Raw genomic sequence first — 19856 nt, forward strand, 5'->3', positions numbered from 1 at the left:
AATTGAGTCTTTGTGCACTTGTGCTCGCAAATCTTTTTAAGGTTTATACTGTGAGCCTTAAATTTGGCTTCTCACCTAGAAGAAAGTAAGGTCCAAAATTTCCCTCATTGTTTCACCTCCTAGAAGAAGCATGCAGTCAGTGTAATTGTTGCATTCAGCTGTCTATTTAAGGTAATACAGGAAATTAGCAGTGCATTTTCAAGAAAAGCTGATTACTATCTGTTATTAGTAATCTAAAACCATCACCGATTGTAAGCATTGCTAATGGTAAGAGACACACTAAATGAAAAGGGAGAAAACATCCATTATTTAGAATTTATTATCCCTTATCTACCCCCTTAATAGAGAACATCAAGTAAAATTAAATGATTTTGGAATATATTGCTCAAAGTACAGTGTTCTACCTTATGCCCAAAATGTTCCACTGTCACTTTTCCTCAAACATGGAATGTTGCATATTAAGTCATACTTCTGAGACTCAGTGGAAACCTGTAACTTTAACATCAAAGTTTTGCATCCCAGACAGCCAACTCTCTGGAAGTCTATTTGGAACCTGGCTTCTTAAACTCAAAGAGAGCTTGGGGCTGAGGCCTCTATCCAGGGCTCATCTCACGGCCACCATTCTCATTCTTATCTTGGATACAGTACATTTTCAGATCAGCAGCCGCTGTAGCATCAAGCAAGCAGATTACAAAACCAGAAGATAGCTGGTGGCAGTTCACAGTCACTTGCAGGTTTCTTAAATCAAATATTTATCAGCCACTATGGCAATAGTGGTTGACCCATTGCCTCAATTTTAAAAGCTGATATTTGGGTGTCTGTCTGAAGGAAATAACAGTAGTTTAATAGCTTTAAGATTTCAAGAAATTAACCTAACAGTCTTAAATGTTTCATCTAGAAAAAAGAGGACATTTTGCTTTTAAATGTGTAACTTAAGTTTGGCAAATTTTGAATTCTGCTAAGTACTGAAAATCACTGTTAGTTTGGAAGGCGATGCTCAGCAGAACCTGATACTCAGCATACCATTTCCCTTACACTAGAGGGCTTCCACTGACCTAAGTGCTGGGAGACAGGAAGTTCTCATGGTGGCAAGGACCAGGGCAGTAGAGAAGAGTATCCAAAGTAATAATGAGTAACAACGGCCTCAGCCAATTATCTGGCAACTTATATATCTCATAGGATGAGGATAATACAGTTGGAAAATGTCTTTTGTAAGTGCAATCTTTTCTACTGATTTTTTCCAACTTGGTTAACTTTCATTAACTTACTAGTTTTTAGCTTACTTCTGAACATTAGTTTTTTATATAGTTTTAATATTTTAAATATTTAATAATATTTTTATTAGGAAGGCACATATGTATTTAGCCCTTTTATTATTTTATTCAGTGAAATAGCTGGAGACACGCAGAAACCCAGGTCATGATTTGCCATTGTATATGCACTTCTGATTTTGAGCATCAGTTCAAACTTTGCATAATGGTAATTAAGCTTCTAGCTTGAGTCCTGGAGATGGCTTAAATATGAAAGAAGCAAGAGCTAGAACGGTCTTTTCCTGGCAGGTGAGGTTTTGGTCTGCCTGGCTGCTAATGACTCCATTTCAGGCATTCAGTTCTCTGCTAATGACTCAGCCCTGACGTAATTTAAAAAGTGGCCTCAGAGCAGCACAGCAGCAAAAATCCCAAACTAGTGTACTGGGGAGGCCTAATATGCTTCATATGTGACTTCAAGTTAGAACCCACATGTACTTAGGAGATAACTCAGAGGCTTACAGAAGCTTTTCACTAAAGGTCCAAGTGTGGAGGTAGTTGGACAGCTTAGAACAAAAAGAGAATCTAGAAATTGCTGGTGCAGAAGCCATAGTGCAGAGAGGTGCTGAAGGGCAGTATGGTCAGCTTGGCATTCAAAGGAGGCGTCTGTGTGAAGAAGGAAGAGGGACATGGATAAAAACAGCTCCACACACTACCACAACGCATACCTCTTTTTTTTTTTTTTTTTTTGATAAACTATTTTTTCGAGCAGTTTTAGATTCACAGCAAAGTTGAGCAGAAAGTACAGAGATTTCCCATAAACCTCTGCCCCGCCACCCCAACCATAGCCTCCCTCACTGTGCATGTCCCTTACCAGAGTGGTACATCTGATAAGCCTACACTGGCACATCATACTCACCTAAATCTGTAGTTCACAGTAGGGTTCACTCATGGCATTTTACATTCTGTGGGGTTTGGACAAATGTTTAATGACATGTAACTACCAGTTACAGTATCATATGCCAGTATCACTGGCATATGCTTTGTCTTTTGACCTCATTGTGCCCCCTTTCAAACATTAGACCCTTGTCATGTGTGAGGGTCACAATCCTAAGACTCATGGAGCACTAAAACTATAAATACCATTAAACCGTCATTTGTCCTCATAAAATGCAATTGATTATTACTGAAATTTTTAAGGAAATCTTTCATGTTCTTAAGAGTATTTAAATATAAGGTTGCTTTATAGATCTTTTTTTTTTCTTAGATCTTAGACCTTTTCACTTTCTTTGGGTAATCGGTTTTCACAAAACATACATTTCATATGAGTTAGTATTATATGTATTTAACTGAAGGACATGCATATTCCAGGCACATGGTAGGTGTGATGCAACTAGCCAGATGACCATTTACCCCTAGTAGTTGCCAGCGCATGAAATTTATCTTTGCCTTAACACAATGATAGTTTACTAGAGGTCATGGACCTTCAGGGTCATTCTTACATGTTAATTATCTGTAAAGTCCAAGTGTTAAAAAGTGTATTAAGTTAATCTTGGGGAAATCCTGTGGTTTTCAGTCAGCAGCTCCCACAGGGATCGTGCACGGTACTGTTTCAGAGCTGCTTTTCTTCCACAGCCCACACCTGTGTCAGACCCTCCTTAACTCTTACCTATATTACTGTGGTAGCTTCTCCCACCTCATTATCCCTCCCACCCGTTATATTTCTACCAGGTTAATTTTCTTAAAGGTCACCAGTGCTACATATTCTCTTCTAATTTTAGGAAAGACTTCTGCAGCCGGCCTTTCTCATTTCATCTCTTATCACTCTGTTCTAATGAAACTGAACAGGTTTGCTCCTTTAAGGCACCTTTCATTTTACTATGCCATTTCTCTTCCTTTGAATATTACCTTAATTAAGCCCTTCCCAAACAGATGTAATTGTTTCTTCCTGTGTGTGCCACACTGCTCTGTACCCCGCATACCATGTAGCCCACTCAGCCTGCATTACAGCCTGTTTATGCTTCCTGCACTCCGTTAGTCTGCAAGTCACAGAACCATGGTTCAAGCTGGACTTAGGTTGATTTCCATGACGTCTTACATTTATTCAACACTGAAGTATTATTACCTTGGTGACATATTTTCATTTCCTTCACAGTGCTTTTGCATGTATATAATAGACAAATATATCTTTTTTGTTTTATGTGAGTAGTATCACATGGTAGGGTTTTTTTTGGTTGCTTGGGTTTTTGTTTTTGTTTTTTTACCACGTGATAAAATCCTGTTCATATATGTAAATACCTCATTGGTTTTTAATGGCTGCATAATATTCTATAGTGTGTATGTTACCTAGTTTAATTACTGATGGACATATTAGGAAGCTCTCAAAATGTTTGCTACTATAGAAAATGCTATAGCATATGTCTTTGCACACTCGTGCAGATATACCAGAAAGATAGCTTCTTGGAAACAGTTACTGGGTCAGAGGGTGTGTACATTTTTAACTTGTTACTGTCAAATTGCCTTCCAAACACACAAAATTTGTTTCCACCAGTAGTGTATGAAAATACCCATGTCTTTATGTCTGCATTTCATATTACCAGCCTTTCTAATTTTTGCCAATCTGTTGTACCAAAAATGCTCTCACTTGAATTCACATTTCCCTGTGTAATAGTGAGGTTCAGTGTCTTTTCATATGTTGGCTGTTAGTATTTCTTCTTTAAGAACTGCCTATTCATATCTCTTTGCCAATGTTTTATTAGGCTCTCTTTTTCTAAGTGGTTTTTTTTTTAACATTTTTTATTGATTTATAATCATTTTACAATGTTTTGTCAAATTCCAGTGTAGAGTGCAATCTTTCAGTTATACATGAACATACATATATTCATTGTCACACATTTTTTATTAGCTGTGACCTACCACAAGATCCTGTATATATTTCCCTGTGCTATATAGTATAATCTTGTTTATCTGTTCTACATTTTGAAATCTCAGTTTTCTAAGTGATTTGATTTGAGTTTTCTAAAGATTCTGGATATTAATCCTTTTTACATATATTGTAAGTACTTATTTCTAGTTTATCATTTGTCCCTTAACTTTCTTTATGGTATTTTTTGTGACTATTTTAGATAGGCAAATCTTTAGTCTTTTTTATTTGTGACTTCTCAATTAGAAGGGCCTTCCCAGTCTGAAGATTACAAAGATGTTTTCTTTTAATGGTCTTATTTAACTTTTAATCCTTTAATTTATTTGGATTTTTTTTTTGAAATTTGATTAAGGATATTGCTGTAACTTTAACTTTTTCCTCTTTCCAACATTACTGAAAACCTTCCCCACTGATTGGAAATGTCAATAATCTAAAGTTCTATATGTATTTGGTTTCATTTAATTTTTATTTGTCCCAATACTATGATTTTACTCATTTGCATTATCTAAGATATGAACTTAAGAGTCACCCTGTAGATTTCATTTAAAAAATTATTTAATCTTCTTGGGAGTTTTGTTTGGATAGCTTTTATGGATTACTTGGGAGAATGGACAACTTTGCAATCTTGAATCTCCTATTTTGGACCCTATAGTATGTGTCTCCTAATTAGTCCTTTTTTTTTTTTTTTTTTTTTTTTTTTTTTTTTTGTCCTATTGCAAAGTTTTATAGCTTTTTCCTCTAGATCCTGGACCTTTTTGTTAGATTTCTTCCTAGATATTTCATAGTTTTTATTGCCATTATGAATAGGATCCTTTTTTCTTGTTATATTTCCTATTGGATTTTGCTACTAGAGAATGTATGTTTACTGTATTTCTGACCATCTTATTAGTCTTAATAGTCTTTCAGTTGATTTCCTAGGTCTTGTGAGTGTACAATTATATCACCTGCAGAAAAAAATGACAAGTTATTTTTTGTTCCCCTCATTTATTCTGTTTTTATTGTCTCACTGAATCATTAGGGATCTGCAGGACACTAGAGCAGCAGTAATAAGAAGCATCTTTCTCTTGGTCTGAGCTTTAGGAGGAACACGACTGTTGATTTTAACATTACACTCAGTGCTTACTGTGGATATTTGACAGTCATTTTATCTAAGAAAATTTTCTGTTTTTTTCTTATTGAGGATTTTTATCAAAACTTGGTATTGTAATGAATATTTTTCTATCCTTTGAGATAATTTTTTTCTTTTAATCTGTCAGTTCAATGGATTATCTTTAAAAATTTTTTCCTATTGTAGTATTGGTTTCTTGAGATGAACAATATTTGCTCATGATATAGTCTTTTATTTTAAATATATATTTTATTGAAGTATAGTCAGTTTACAATGTAGTGTCCATTTGTGGGGGGGGGGAGAGGAAATTTCATAAGCATAGGTAGCAACCTAGAAAGGTATGCAGGACTCTGTGAGTGCATTTATCTTAAAGTGATATTTGATTTGTTCTGAAGAACCTGGAACTCAGCACACTCCCTGAGTTAGGGAGATAAAGGTGAGCCTGGGGAAACTCAGGTAGCTAGAAAGAGGCTACAGCTCAGTGGTAGAGTGTAGGGCTAGCACGCAGGGGGGCCTGGGCTCGATTCGAGAGAGAGAGGGAATACTTTTTACTTATTTATTTATTTTAAGTTACATTTATGTACTGTTCATTGTTTCTGAGAATGTTTGGGGGTTTAGCTTTTTAAACTTACATAGTTATCAGAGGAATAAAGCCAGCCACAAAATAAGAATTAATTCAAAAAGATACATACACCCTGCTATTAACAGCAAGATTATTTAATAGGATGCTTCCATATCTTGGCAATTAAGTGCACATCAACAGATGAATAGATAAAGAAGGTGTAGCGTATAAGTACAATGGAATACAACTCACGCATAAGAAAGAAAGATATTTTGCCATTTGCAGCCCTTCATTCACTTTTTTTTTACACTTCGAAAACCGGAATTTTATAACTAGCATAAGTATTTCCATGGCATCAATAAGAACAAAATACCTAGAAATAAACTTAACCATGGAGGTTACATATACCCTGAATATAAAACATTGAAGAAGGAAACCGAAGATGACAGAGAAATGGAAAGATACCTTGTGCTCTTGGATTGGAAGGATCGGTATTATCAAAATGGCCGCACTACCCAAAGCAACCTGCAGATCCAATGCAACCCCTGTGAAAATACTCACATTTTTCACAGAACTAGAACAAACAATTCCAAAACTTACATGGAACCATAAAAGACCCCGAACTGCCAAAGCAGTCTTCTGTAGGTCTTTTTTTTCCTCTTTCCTTATGGTTGATGACTAGAGAATCTCCTTTACCATTTGTTGTAAAGCACCCTCTCCAGCATTTATCGTTAGTGGACTTTTGAATGATGCCCATTCTGACTGGAGTGAGGTGATACCTGATTGTAGTTTTGATTTGCATTTCTCTGATAATTAGCGATATTGAGCATCTTGTCATGTGCCTATTGGCCATTTGTACTGTAGTCACTGGAGAATTGCTTGTTTAGGTCTTCTGCCCATTTTCGGATTGGGTTTTTTTTTCTTATTAAGTTGTATGAGCTGTCATGATACAGTCTTTTAAATGTCCTCAGTCCTAAATTTGATTTTATTCAGAATGTATCTATATTCATTAGCAATATAAGCCTATACTTTTTTTCTCTTTTTACTTATATTTCTCCTTGCTGTGTAATACTTCATATTCTTGGAAGCTAGGTGTACCTTGAAAATATGGTAACATTTATTCATAAAACTGAGCCTGATGGCTTTAAAGATGGTATTTTGACTACCTTTTTAATGTTCATTAAATTCAAGGGCTGTTAATATCATGACTCCTCTGATCTTGAGCACCTTGCTAACTTGATTAAATCTCAGTACCCCTCCCAAGTTTTATTGAGAAATAATTAACATACATCACTATAAATTTAAGGTGTACAGCATCATGGTTGGTTTTACACATATTATGAAATGATACCATAGTAGGTTTAGTTTACATCCATAATCTCATATAGATGAAATTTTTAAAAAGGAAAAAAAAATTTCTCCTTGTGATGAGAACGCCTAGGATCTACTCTCTTAACTTTCCTGTGTATCATACAGCAGTGCTAACTATAGTCATGTTGTACATTACATCCCTAGTACATTTTTATCTTATAACTGGAAGTTTGTACTACCTTCATCCAATTCTCCATCTCTCCACTCCTGCACCTCTGGTAATCACAAATCTGATCTTTTACTATGAGTTTGGTGTTTTGTTTGTTTTGTTTTTAATATTCCACATATAAATGAGATCTTACAGTATTTGTCTTTTTCTGACTTATTAAAATAATGCCTTCAGGATCCATCCATGTTGTCCCAAATGGTATGATTTCCTTCGTTTTTTTAGGGCTGAATAATATTCCACTGTGTGTATGTGTTTGTATGTGAGATGGACACTTAGGTTGTTTCCATGTCTTGGCTGTTGTAATAATGCTACTATGAACATGGGGGTGCAGGTATCTTTTCGAGTAGTGTGTTCATTTCTTTTGGATATATTGCCTCAAGTGGAATTGCTAGATCACATGGTAGTTCTTGTTTTAATTTTTTTAGGAACCTCCATACTGTTTTCCATAGTGGCTGCACCATTTTATAATCCCACCAACAGTGCACAAGTGTTTCCTTTTCTCCACATCCATGCCATCATTTGTTATGTCTTATTGATGATGGCTGTTCTAACAAGTGTGAGGTGATATTTCATTGTCATTTTAACCTGCATTTAGTAACTGTGATGTTGAGCATCTTTTCTTGGCCATTTGTGTATTTTCTTTGGAAAAATGTCCGTTTAGGTCTTTTCCCCATTTTTAAATTGGATTTTTTTTTTTTTTTTTGCTATCAAGATGTATGAGTTCTTTATATATTTTGGATATTAACCCCAAGTATATGGTTTCCAAATACTTTTCCCATTTCATAGTTTGTATGTTCACTTTCTTGTTGGTTTTTTTTGCTGTGAAGAGCCTTTTTAGTTTAATGTAGTCCCACTTGTTTGTTGCTTATGCTTTAGGTGTGATTCCCAAAAAATCATTACCAAGACCCATGTCAGGGAGCTTTTTTTTTTCTTCTCGGAGTCTCATGGTTCCAGGTTTTACATTTAAGTCTCTGATCTATTTAGAGTTAATTTTTGTGAGTGACATAAGGCAGGGATCCAGTTTCATTCTTTTACATGTGAATATCAACACCATTATTAAAGAGATTGTCTTTTCTCCATTGAGTATTTTTGGCTCCCTTGTCAAATATTGGTTTACTCTGTGTGCTTGGGTTACTTTCTGAGTTGTTGATTATATTCCATTGGTCTCTTTGCTTTTATGCCAGTACCATACTGTTTAATTACTATAGCTTTATGGTGTAGCTTGGAATCAAGAAGTGTGATTCCTCCTGCTTTATTGTTCTTTCTCAGGATTTCTTTGGCTATTTGGGGTCTTTTGTGGTTCCAAAAAAGTTTTAGGAATGTTTTGTCTATGTCTGTAAAAAATGCCATTTGCATCTTGATAGAGATTGTGTTATCTCTACAGATGGTTTTAACTTCTTCCATCCATGAACACAGGATACCGTTCTATTAGTTTGTGTCATCTTTTTTTTCTTCATCAGTGTCTTCTAGTTTTCAGAGTAGATATCTTTCACTTTCTCGGATAAATTTATTCCTAAGAACTTTATTGTTTTTGATTCTGTTGTAAATGGGATTGATTTATTTCTTTTTCAGAAAATTCATTGTTAGAATCTATTTTTTTACTGATAAAATGGGGATAACCAAACTTCTCAGTATTGTAATAAGGATTAAATGAGATAAAATATGATTGTTTCCTGTAATTGTCCCTCTTATAAGGTAAATGCTTATTACTGGTAACTCCTTATTGCTGTAACTCCATACCAGCACAGAAAGAAGACAGAAAGATAAGTGAATGGTCCAGCATGGTAGGCATCAACACTGACATACCCCTTGGTGAGTCTAGATCCCTCCCAGGACTAGCGCTTTTCCCTGCAGTGCTGTCTCAGCTGGCCTCCCCACAGGCCGGGATGCACCACCTGTGTTGTACACAGGAGCCCTAATGGAGGCTGTGTGTGTGCACCTTGGATACCTACACCCCACCTGGAGCTGCTTCTCCATTGGGAGTGCTTATTTGTTTGTTATGGAAGATTCTGAACTTGAATGGAAAGATGACTTTTCTTAAAGTCATTTGAAAACTCGGGATCATAATGTACAAAGCTCAGGATTATATGATCGGTCCCAAGAACATTCTGAGGTTTTTGTTTTTGTTTTGCTTTTTAGCAGACATTTAGAGGTTGTGTCTCCGTCCTTCTGAAATAAGTATAAACTCTGAGACTGACACAGAGGTATAAAGTAGAAAATGGAGACTTGCTGCATTCTCATCAACAGGCAGAATATGGTTTTTCCGGTCTTTATTACTTCAAAATCCTTCATCTGATATTTAAAATGTATTTATGTTGAGTCATTTCTTTCTCTTTTGCTGGTAAACCAGAAGATCATGAAATGATTTTGCAGAGGGAGTAGCATTACGTTCAGTTTCTTTTTTTGCATATATCAGATAAGAGGCTTGCAAATGGAAGTATGTCCACCTCACATCCTTTGTATGGTAATGGCAGTGATGTTTGCCCTTTTTGTCACTGGTGCAACATTTATTAGTTCATAAAGCCACTTCCAAAGAACTTAAGGACTTTTTGACAAAAGGTGACTAGTAAGAATGATGTTAGATTTTGACAGGCTACTTTTGTTTTTACAGACATTTCTTTCCTTCTTGTTAGTGTTTAGAAACTACTAGTATTTTAAGAGTGTTGTAGAGGGCAGGGGAGTGCCATGACAAAAGAAAGTTAATACACATATTTGGAGTTAGGATTTCTGAATGTTTGACTAGGAAGGGAAAATAAAAGTTTTGAGGTTCAGCTCAGCTTAATCCTCTATATCACCCTCTTTGAACTAATACTGCTGGTTGGCAAAAAGCTCACTTATCTGAGGAATAAAAGCAGCTTAAAACGTTGACTTTGGTAAACCTTAATAATAATGGAAGAGAAGAAAGGCAGCAGTTCCAGAGATTCACCTACTTTTCTAGACTAAGGGACTCTGTACATGTCCCTTCCCCTCTTCAACTCACTGTCATCCATTCAGCAGGGCTCCCTGCAACTGAATTGTATCTGTGGAAATAGTCCTTCCATTACGCCTAAGAAAAAGTCTTCTAAAAAATTGTTTGCAGAAGTTTTCACAGTATTTAAGCATTTCAGGGAGTGTTTGTCACATAATAGAGTGAAAATGGAGAAGGATAAAGACCCTGGAGTAGTGAATCTATATATATATACCTGACAGTTTGCAGTACTAGCCAATAGGTTTTGGTTTCGGTTCTGTATTTTTTCCTAGCTCCTATAATATTTTACTTTTATCTTGAAAATATTGGGGGAGTTATGATATGGTTGTCTTGTTACTTATTATATAGTTCATATAGTTCATTCAATATATATTGTTAAATATAATATGCTATTATTATTATTATAGATCTTTATAGTTATCGTTAAGGTACCAGTGGCTTCTTTTTCAGAGCAATAATGAAATTTCACAGTATGAAAATGGAAGAAATCAACAAAATTATTCGTGACCTTTGGCGAAATACCTATCGTGGGCAAGGTAATTAACATGGTGTATCATGAATGCTCTTTCGTAAATCCTGTCTCCAGCTCTTGCCTCATAAGACCTCTCATTATGCCAGTATTATCTCCTGGACCCCTTTCTGAACATCTCTCTGAGATTTTTTAAGAATTCTTATCTTGGCAACATCTTGTAGCAAGAAAAAAATGCAAAGTTTTCTATTCCAACGCCTGACAGGACTTACTTATTTGGCTATGGTGCAAATTATATTTAACTGATGACATAGCAGGTTCTTTTGAAGTACAGATAGGGATAAGCTGACATGTGATAAGAAGAAAACCACCAGGAGGAAACTCTTAACAGGGGAACTAAGAAAGGCACAGCTGAGACTGAGGGTTGGGGCATCTGGGTTGCTTCTGGACAGGAATCCTCACTACCAGAGAAAAAGATTCCAAATCAGCTAGTGTTTTCCCCTGATAATGTCAGCCTCACATGTTGCCTGTAACTTACTTTGATAATGTTTGCAAGTAACAAAAGGCTACAGAATAGATTCCCCCCTGAAATCTTCTCTCTGTGTCAGATATTGAATATATAGAAATTCGATCTGATGCCGATGAAAATGTATCAGCTTCTGATAAAAGACGGAATTATAACTACCGAGTGGTGATGCTAAAGGGAGACACAGCCTTGGATATGCGAGGACGATGCAGTGCCGGACAAAAGGCAAGTTATCTCAGGAGCCCCCTGTACACAGAGAGCTGACAAAGAGAAATCGATGTCAGCGCAGTGGAAGCACCCAAGGCTGCCCTTGAACGGTAGGCACTCCTTGCTGCCATGTAAAGCGGATCAGGCTCAGCTACTCTCATTACATTCTCTCAGTTCTAACCAGCGTTTCCTCCAGCACTCCTTAAAGGAGGCTTTTAGGCGAAGGGCCTGAAACATTCTCACAGGATAGCCGAAGTGTAGAGGAGGGAGCTGAAGACAACTGTTTCAGAGCGCTCCTTAGGAGAGTAAGCTTGCTGTTTCGTCAGTTATAAGACACATCACTACTTTGTGCCACCAAGAAAGAAAAAATCCACTTGTAATTGTAAGGTGCATCCTGATGTCAAAGAAATCAAAGGGTTGGGCAGGGGTATGTTTTAGCATCAGTGACACAACAATATTAGCAAACCAGATCCTAGATTGAGCCAGATCAGGCATTACAATAAATGAGTGTCTCATTGAGAAAGCAGCCCCATCACAGGACTCAGTCCTCAGCACCACCCCCAGACTAGCCTTGGGCCTGCAGCCCAAAGAAGGGTCTGCCAGAGGCAAAGCTTGTGATACCCCCAGATACCTTTGATACCTTGTGATACCTTTGCCCCCACAACCCAGGCCATCTGGCTCTGCAGGAAGCTCCGGGAGGAAGCCGAGGCTGGATATACAGAGAGAGCACAGAGGAATCAAGTTTGAAAGAGTTGGGAAAGTGGGACCTGTATCCTTGGGGAACACAGCTGGGTCCTTTCCCTGCGCACAGGTTTTTACCCAGGATGTTACAGATTTTTGAGCTTCCTCTTTTCAAATTAGAAGCAGAAGATTACACTTGATCACACCTCTGGACCCCTGATTTTAACAAAATTTTAAAATTCTAGAAGTGGATGCTCACATTCTCTGAGTTATTTTCATAAATAGTTTTCAGTTTTTGTTTAAAGACATTCCATCCATGTATAAATTTTCTTCTCAGCCCAGACAGCTGATACCAATTTAAGGCATCTGCAGATTATTATCTTGATCATAGTCTGCAAAAATGACAAATTTGTGATCTATAATCGGTATCCCCTACATGCTTTGTTGCTTTTTAGTGGTAACTATGAATGAGAAATACGAAGAATTTGAAACATGTCTGTTAAAAATACTTTGTGAACAAAAGCAGATTTCTTACAGCTACTCTAATCTATAGAAATTAACTAGCAGTAATTGCTTCCTTGCTGTTAGGGGACAGAACAGACAGGTGGTTTGAAAGAGGTGGGCCATGAGCTCCATTCATACTCCGTTCTGAGTGAGTGGTGGTGGAAGTGGCAGCCCACCCTGTGTATCAAATAGAAACTAGAAACTGTTCTAACATCACTAACTCACTGATGCTTCTTCACTCACAAGTGCTGAGGGTGGGGGAGTGTTACAGCTCACACAGAAACTGTATCCTTCCTGAACTAGTCCTTCACTCTTAATTCTGTGCTCCCTGTACCCTCAGATGGCTTCAGCTGCAGTCTGAGTATTTGGTATTAGGTTTCTGTTAACCAGCAAAGTGCCTCATAGTTTTGGTTGCTTGACTTTCCTACAGTCTTCTGTATCCCTTGATGCTTTGACCCAGGAATTCCCTCCCTTCTTCTCCCTCTCCACCTCTCTCCCTTAAATCATTCACACAAATGTTTATGTGTGGATTAGAGCCCTGGGGCCTCTTTTGGACCACAACATAGAGATTTAAAGATGTCTCTGAGAGAAAAGGTGTCTATGAGGCTCTGGAAAATGTATTATATCCAAGTTTTCTAACAAATCTTATCAGGAAAATAGCCAAGTAATACATTTTTAAGAGTATTAATCTTTATACCATTATTAAAATTATTCGTTACAGATAAATGGTAATGCACTTCTGATTCAAGTCTGTGATTTAAAGTTTTGTTATAGCTAATATGTGTGTGTGTGAGAGCGAGAGAGCGAGAGAGAGAGAGATCAGCATTGCTTTTAGCATTTTATTCATTGCAAATAATAGGATGAGATAGTGCACATGAGGGTTCACCTTCTGGAAGGGCCTGAGAGTCTGGTCACAGTGCTAAGCTTTCTCAAACAAAAGAGCAGTGATTTACCTAAAGTCAGTGACCCTGGGACATTGCCCTATCCTTCCCTTATAAAGACATTATGCTAGGTCTGCCTGCTCTTGTAAGGTGATGTGCAGTGCAGCTCAGAGCTCTGGTGCTTTTTTCCAGGTATTAGCCTCACTCATCATCCGCCTGGCCCTGGCTGAAACATTCTGCTTAAACTGTGGCATCCTTGCCTTGGATGAGCCAACAACAAATCTTGACCGAGAAAACATTGAATCTCTTGCGCATGCTCTGGTTGAGTAAGTATTTCAAATTTGGGGCTGAGATATGATAGTTTTTTAAGTAAGATTAATAGAGTTCTGTGGTGAAAACCCTCTGCAGATGTGTCTTCCTTGGGGAAACTGGTTTTGCCAGACCTTAAGCTTTACCTTTTTACAGTAATTCTTCAGATGCTTAAGAAAGAACTACATGGTGAACAGCCACCCCAGACACATCCTGCATTTCCCCAGCATGTTCATCGGGAAACCTATGGTGAGGGTTTCCTGGCTTGGTTTGGTTTTCTTGTAAACCCACCAGAGGGGCCCTCATGCCACGTACTGTAGTTAGCATGCCCTGCTAAAGCATTTCTGGTTGGTGATGGTGGGTGGTGACTGTCTCACCAGCTTTTCACATGTGTCAACAGCTCTTATTCAGAAAGTGTATTGTGATGAAGTAGAATCCAGAGGATAATACTGCGTATACCCTTTACCACAATTCACCTGTGGTGGGTACGGCCCTGGGGATAGGCGGCACTTGCTTAAAGACTGTGCTGGCAGAGGAAAGGTACTTTTCCTGAGGTAGAGAAGCTATTTTGGGTACTCCTTGCTCCAGACAGACTCTTTCTGGCAGAGAACGTTTTCTGTGTGATAGCAGGGGGAGAACGAGAACTGAGTGGCTACAGAGCCCCCGTCTCCAGCCATCTCCCCATAGTCCTGTGTGACGCAGGAAGGGCTAGCGCTTTTGAAACCTAAGTGCATCTAACTCCAGGCAAGGGATAAAGAAGTGGTTAGTTAAAAAAGAAAAAGTCTTTGAAGTCTCAGTCTTTTAGCTATTTACCTCAGAATATAGATAACGAGCAAAAATGTTTCAGTACACCCACTCAGGCCCCCTGTGTGTCATACCAGTGATGCATCTAGTGACTGGTGGTAGCAGAATTCTGAGTAGACCCAGCTCCTAAGAAGGCAGTGGGGCTTGCAGTGTTATTCCCCTTGCCTGTAGTCGTTTTTTGTTTTTTTTTTTTAATTTAATTTTCTTACAGAAAAAACTAGTAACAGGTCAAGAAAACCCCAGGCAACAGAGCAATCAGACTTCTAGAGTTGAGCAGCATAGACATTAAGGAAAACTCAGTAAACCATTTCTACTTGCTTTAGTAAGAAGAACTTTATGTTCTGGGAGAAACTAGATCATGTATTCTCACCAGTCCCTAAGCCAGACCTAGGTGAAGAGTCCGGCCATGCAGCCCCCGTCTGGACAGGAGATGGGACGGCTACGTGCCTGGCTGAAGGCTTGGGCCTACCCCTCCCCCAGCCACTTCCTGCAGGGCTGTCAGAGGCCCTGATACTCACACGGCACAGGAAAAGCCTGGTCATCACACACATCACACACTTATGTGTCTGACAAGGTTCTCAGTGGCTTTTTCAAATACAGGTAAGGGTTATGTGTGCTCCTAAGTAATAAAATGTTCTAAATATATTGTTTCAGGATAATTAAAAGTCGCTCACAGCAGCGTAACTTCCAGCTTCTGGTAATCACTCACGATGAAGATTTTGTGGAGCTCTTAGGGCGTTCTGAATATGTGGAGAAATTCTACAGGATTAAGAAGAACATTGATCAGTGCTCAGAGATCGTGAAATGCAGCGTTAGCTCCCTAGGATCTTGGGTTCATTAAAAACAATCAAGGTTTAAATGCCTTAGAAACACAAGTCCTTAGGCAACTGCTTATTTCTGGTATCAGCTGAGTCAATATGAAAGTACATTCTTTTGAGTGAGCCTTGTGTCTAGAGTTTTTAATTCCTGAGAGGTTCCAAATTCATTAAAATTGTGTCATGTGAAATGTGGGCTGATTCCCTGAACTTAATCCCCCTCCAGGCAGCCTCTGACAGGCCTGCGATGCTCAACAGCAGCACAGCTGGACTCAGCCTCTCTCCTTCCCTCCCAGCTCAAATGAGGGATTCTCTGTGACCTGAAGCTACTTAGTCGCCTTTCACTTCTCAAAGCATCAGTTAGAAGCAGGTTCTCTGGACACTTTATGGTTTGGGCAATTTTAAAAACAGTGTTTTAAGTGTTAATTCTAAATTTGTTTCTTTGGATGTGGTTTTAAAACCTGCATTATCAGTATTAATATCTGAAGATGACAAGAAATGATTAAATTTTAATATTTGACTCTGCTCTTAACTTTATAAACCTGGGCAAGTAATATCTCCCTCTCTGGGCCTCATTTTCCCCCACCTAAAATTTGAAGTCATCAAATGGGGGGTTCAGGGTTTAAAAGGAACCTTACATAATCATCTAATTCAATACACACCATCTTCCCTCCCCACATATCCCTGCCAAGTGGTCATCCAAACCTGGGCTCTCTCTTGAGAGAGGAAGTTCCCTACTGTGCACATCCATCTTTGGAAAGCTCTGACCATGGGCAAGGCCTCCCTTTCACATGGGGCCTGACCTGCCTTCATGAAGGAGTCTGTAACTCTCCATATGTCTATGCTGTGTATTAGCATGGCCTCACCGTAAATTCTGATTGCTCTCCAAGCATGCAGTCTGGTGTGGAAGGCAAGCAGGGCTCACTCAGGGTTGCCGATGGGGGCCAAGCAGACCTGGAAAAGCAGGCCTCATTTTCACCCCAGATATTATTTCTAATAAGGGCCTGACATACACTTACCTTGGAATTGCTAGCTGAGAACTTGAAGCCATTCATAAGCATTCCACACAGTCATACTTCCAAGTCACACACTTTTGAGTTAAACTTTGTGGAGTTTTATCATTCAGACTCTGTCATGGGGCACAGTCGCTTTTATGCCATCTGCAAATCTAATGAGCATATGGTGCAGCCAGCCTTTCTCAACCAAGGTGTAGAACAGAATTAGGCCCTAAGGTGATAGGCTGAATGGTAGCCTCCAAAGATAGAGGTTGTAATATCTGGAACCTGTGATTGTTACCCACTGCGGCCAAGATACTGCAGATGTGGTTCAGCTAAGGATCTTGGGATGGTGGGGTTTTCCTGGATTGTCTTGGTGGGCCTAAATGTAATCATGAGTGTCCCAGTAGGGAGGGGGCAGAGAGACACTGAACAGCAGAAAAGAAGGCAATGCGCTGACAGACTCAGATACTGGAGTGATGGCCTTTGAAGGTGGAGGAAAGGCTATTAGGGAAGAAATACCGGCTAGAAGCTGAAAAAGGCAAAGAAACAGATTTCCCTCAGAGCCTCCAAAAGGAACAAGCCCTGCTGACACCTTGACTTCTAGACTAGTAAACTGGTTTGATTTTGGACTTCTGGCCTTCAGAACTATAAAAGAATAAACTTGTTCTTAAGCTGCTGAGTTTATGCTCTTGTAACAGCAATAGGAAACTAATACAGTATCTGTTGTATGTAATTAGTTTCTACCCATCTGAAATGATCCTAGTTATGCGCTATCCTTGAGAGAATTGATACGTGAGTTACTCAAGTCATTTCCTGTGTTCTGTGGTTCACATAAAGAACCCTGGTTTAGAAAGGCTAGTCCAGACCCTCACCCAGTCCCTGGATAAAAGGGCAAAGCAGCAGAGCTGCCACTCCAGCCACCTGCTTCCAGATGACTGACTGATGATGGACAGTCATCCTAATTAGTTTTGAAAAATGAAAATTACTCATGTTAACCAAACTAGCGTGATATCAAAGAAGGTACCATGAGGAAAAAACAGACCAAGCTCACTCCGCACAGATCCAGGAATTCACACACAATCGCCAAGACAAGTTTTTAATCCTAAGAATGCGAGGGTTTTTCAGAAGATGATTAAATCTGTTCACAAATCTTCTGATAGACACCTAACATGACCATTACTTGATAGAATTTAACATCTCCTAGCTTTAGTAACTCATAATTTTGCAAAGAATAGAAATATTTTCTTGGTGTTATTTGCTTTCCATAAAATAAATTTTAAAAAAAAGAGGTCACTTATATCAACATGTTTTTGAAAACTCTAGTCATTACAACAAGAAATGACCAAGAAAAGGCAGTACAAGATATATTCAGACAATGAAACAAAATTATTTACAAATTACAACAGACTTCCCAGTTTCCGAGTCTGGTTTTCCTTGAGCATGTGGCTTTCCTTACAGCTCTTTTGAGAGTGGCTGCTTTCTTTCCCATTCCCCTTGTATCAGTGGGCAAAGAGGTGGAGAAGGTGTCCATTTTCCTTTTCACTGCTGCTTCTAGATCACTCTCCATAACCCCCCCCAACCCTCAGTACACACACACACACACACACACACACTTAGGATGAACAGGCATCACAGTGTGGAGGTTAAGAATATGAGCCACACTCAGGCTTACATTCTACCACCACCACTTAACTAGCTTTGGGACTTGGGACAAGTCCTGTATCCTCTTTTGCTCTTGCTTCCTTATCCATAAAACTAGGTAAAATGGTACATATCTTGTAGGATTGTTTTGAAGATTAAATGACTTTATAAATGCCTTAGAACTGCCTGGCGTATAGTAAGTGCTATGTGTATATTCAAGAAAAACCTCTTACCTTCAGTTTACTCTTTGTTATTGCAGTTATCTTGAGCCCCCAGCCTGGTCACTCCCTGTTACTCATTGACAATTTTAGCTCCTGGTTGAATATTATTCTCTACTACTAATTTCATAATCATTGGTGATTTCAGTATCCAAACCATGATCTAATATGACCCCCTGGCCCGTCAGCTCCTTGCTCTCCTCCTGTGGAGACACTCCATAGTCTTACTCCAGCCCTTTAACAACAATAACTTCATGGTGGGAGAGAGCCAAGACAGCGGAGTAGAGAGACTCACAGCTCACCCTCTCCCACAAATACACCAAGAATTATATCTAGAGACCCACTGAATCACACAGAACACCTACTGAATTCTGGCACAGTGCCTCTCACTTTGAAATACAGGAGGTTTCCTCACAAAATCTGGTAAGAGAAAAAAAGAAAAAGAAATTGGTGCAGGACCAGTCCTGCGGGGAGGGAGCAGCAAAGGAAGAAAGGCACCTCTCCTGCTGGGAGGTCACTGGGGACAGAAGTGGAGTTTCTGAGGCTTAGGGGAGAAAGAGGCAGCTACTTGGCAGAATTAAGGCAAACTGGCACAGAGGTCCCCTGCGATCCTCAGCCCTAAATGCAAGCTGTCAGGGACAAGCCAGGATTGGCTACTGGAGATCGGTGACCAGCCCAGGGCCCACTGCACAGACGCAGCCTCGGGACTGGAGGGCCGTGTGAACTCTGGCTGGGAGTGTGTGCGGAACAGAAAAGCCTGGGACCCTGATAAAAAAAAAACTGCTGGTGTGCTCAGGGAGGGGGGCACAACTTAGCCGCATCATAACTGCTGTCTCCGCTTGGCTCCACTGTTGGTGCATTCACACAAGAAGAGAGGTAAGGCTTGGTCATAGACATCACATTGCTGCTCTGCGAACGGCTGAAAGCTAAATCCATACCTGGAAGCCCTGCAACTTCACAGGCGGGACAGATTTGTTTACAGCCCCAGACAGAGAGGGTGGATTTGTGGACCCCCACCTCTGGGACAAACGGGCCGTGAGTGGAGTTCTGGCGCATGGTGGGGGCGAGTACGGGTGTTTACAACAGGCCAGCATACTGTACCACATGCGGCAGCGGGGCTGGAGTCTGCGCTGACCCTGTGGCACACCATGGAATGAGGAGAGTGACTGCACACTCACTACGACGGGTCCTAATGCCTGACATTGGTGGATCTGTGGTTAGGCGGGCCCAGAACCCAGGGGACACTAGAGTGGGTGGCTGACATTCCTGTAGCTAAGGCATGGACAAGGGCAGCATCAACAAAGAATACTTTGTAAGCCCACATAACTAGTGACAGAGGGCACTTTCCAGTGGACATCTCCTGTGGAGGTACACTCAGTGACTCTTCTTCCCAGCTGAAGCACTCCAACCCTGCCTACCACACAGCACAGTTCAGAAACGGGTCTAAAAGCCTCT

At 39.5% G+C, this 19856-nt stretch overlaps 2 protein-coding genes across 7 annotated transcripts in view; one reads left to right on the forward strand and one right to left on the reverse strand.

Annotated features, from left to right (window-relative positions):
- Positions 1 to 15735, forward strand: part of RAD50 (RAD50 double strand break repair protein) — a 209941-nt gene extending 194206 nt beyond the window's left edge. For all 3 annotated transcript variants that reach the window (XM_032476688.1, XM_032476689.1, XM_032476687.1), the window contains 4 exons: positions 10799 to 10884; positions 11426 to 11568; positions 13809 to 13942; positions 15384 to 15735. In XM_032476688.1, the coding sequence (XP_032332579.1) occupies positions 10799 to 10884; positions 11426 to 11568; positions 13809 to 13942; positions 15384 to 15570 (550 nt within the window). In that variant the 3' untranslated portion in view covers positions 15571 to 15735. The remainder of the gene's footprint in view (positions 1 to 10798; positions 10885 to 11425; positions 11569 to 13808; positions 13943 to 15383) is intronic.
- Positions 1 to 19856, reverse strand: part of KIF3A (kinesin family member 3A) — a 199943-nt gene that overhangs the window by 69590 nt on the left and 110497 nt on the right. The gene's annotated exons all lie outside the window — the stretch shown is intronic.

This window comes from Camelus ferus, chromosome 3, assembly GCF_009834535.1.
Source record: "Camelus ferus isolate YT-003-E chromosome 3, BCGSAC_Cfer_1.0, whole genome shotgun sequence".
NCBI classification, from domain to species: Eukaryota; Metazoa; Chordata; class Mammalia; order Artiodactyla; family Camelidae; genus Camelus; species Camelus ferus.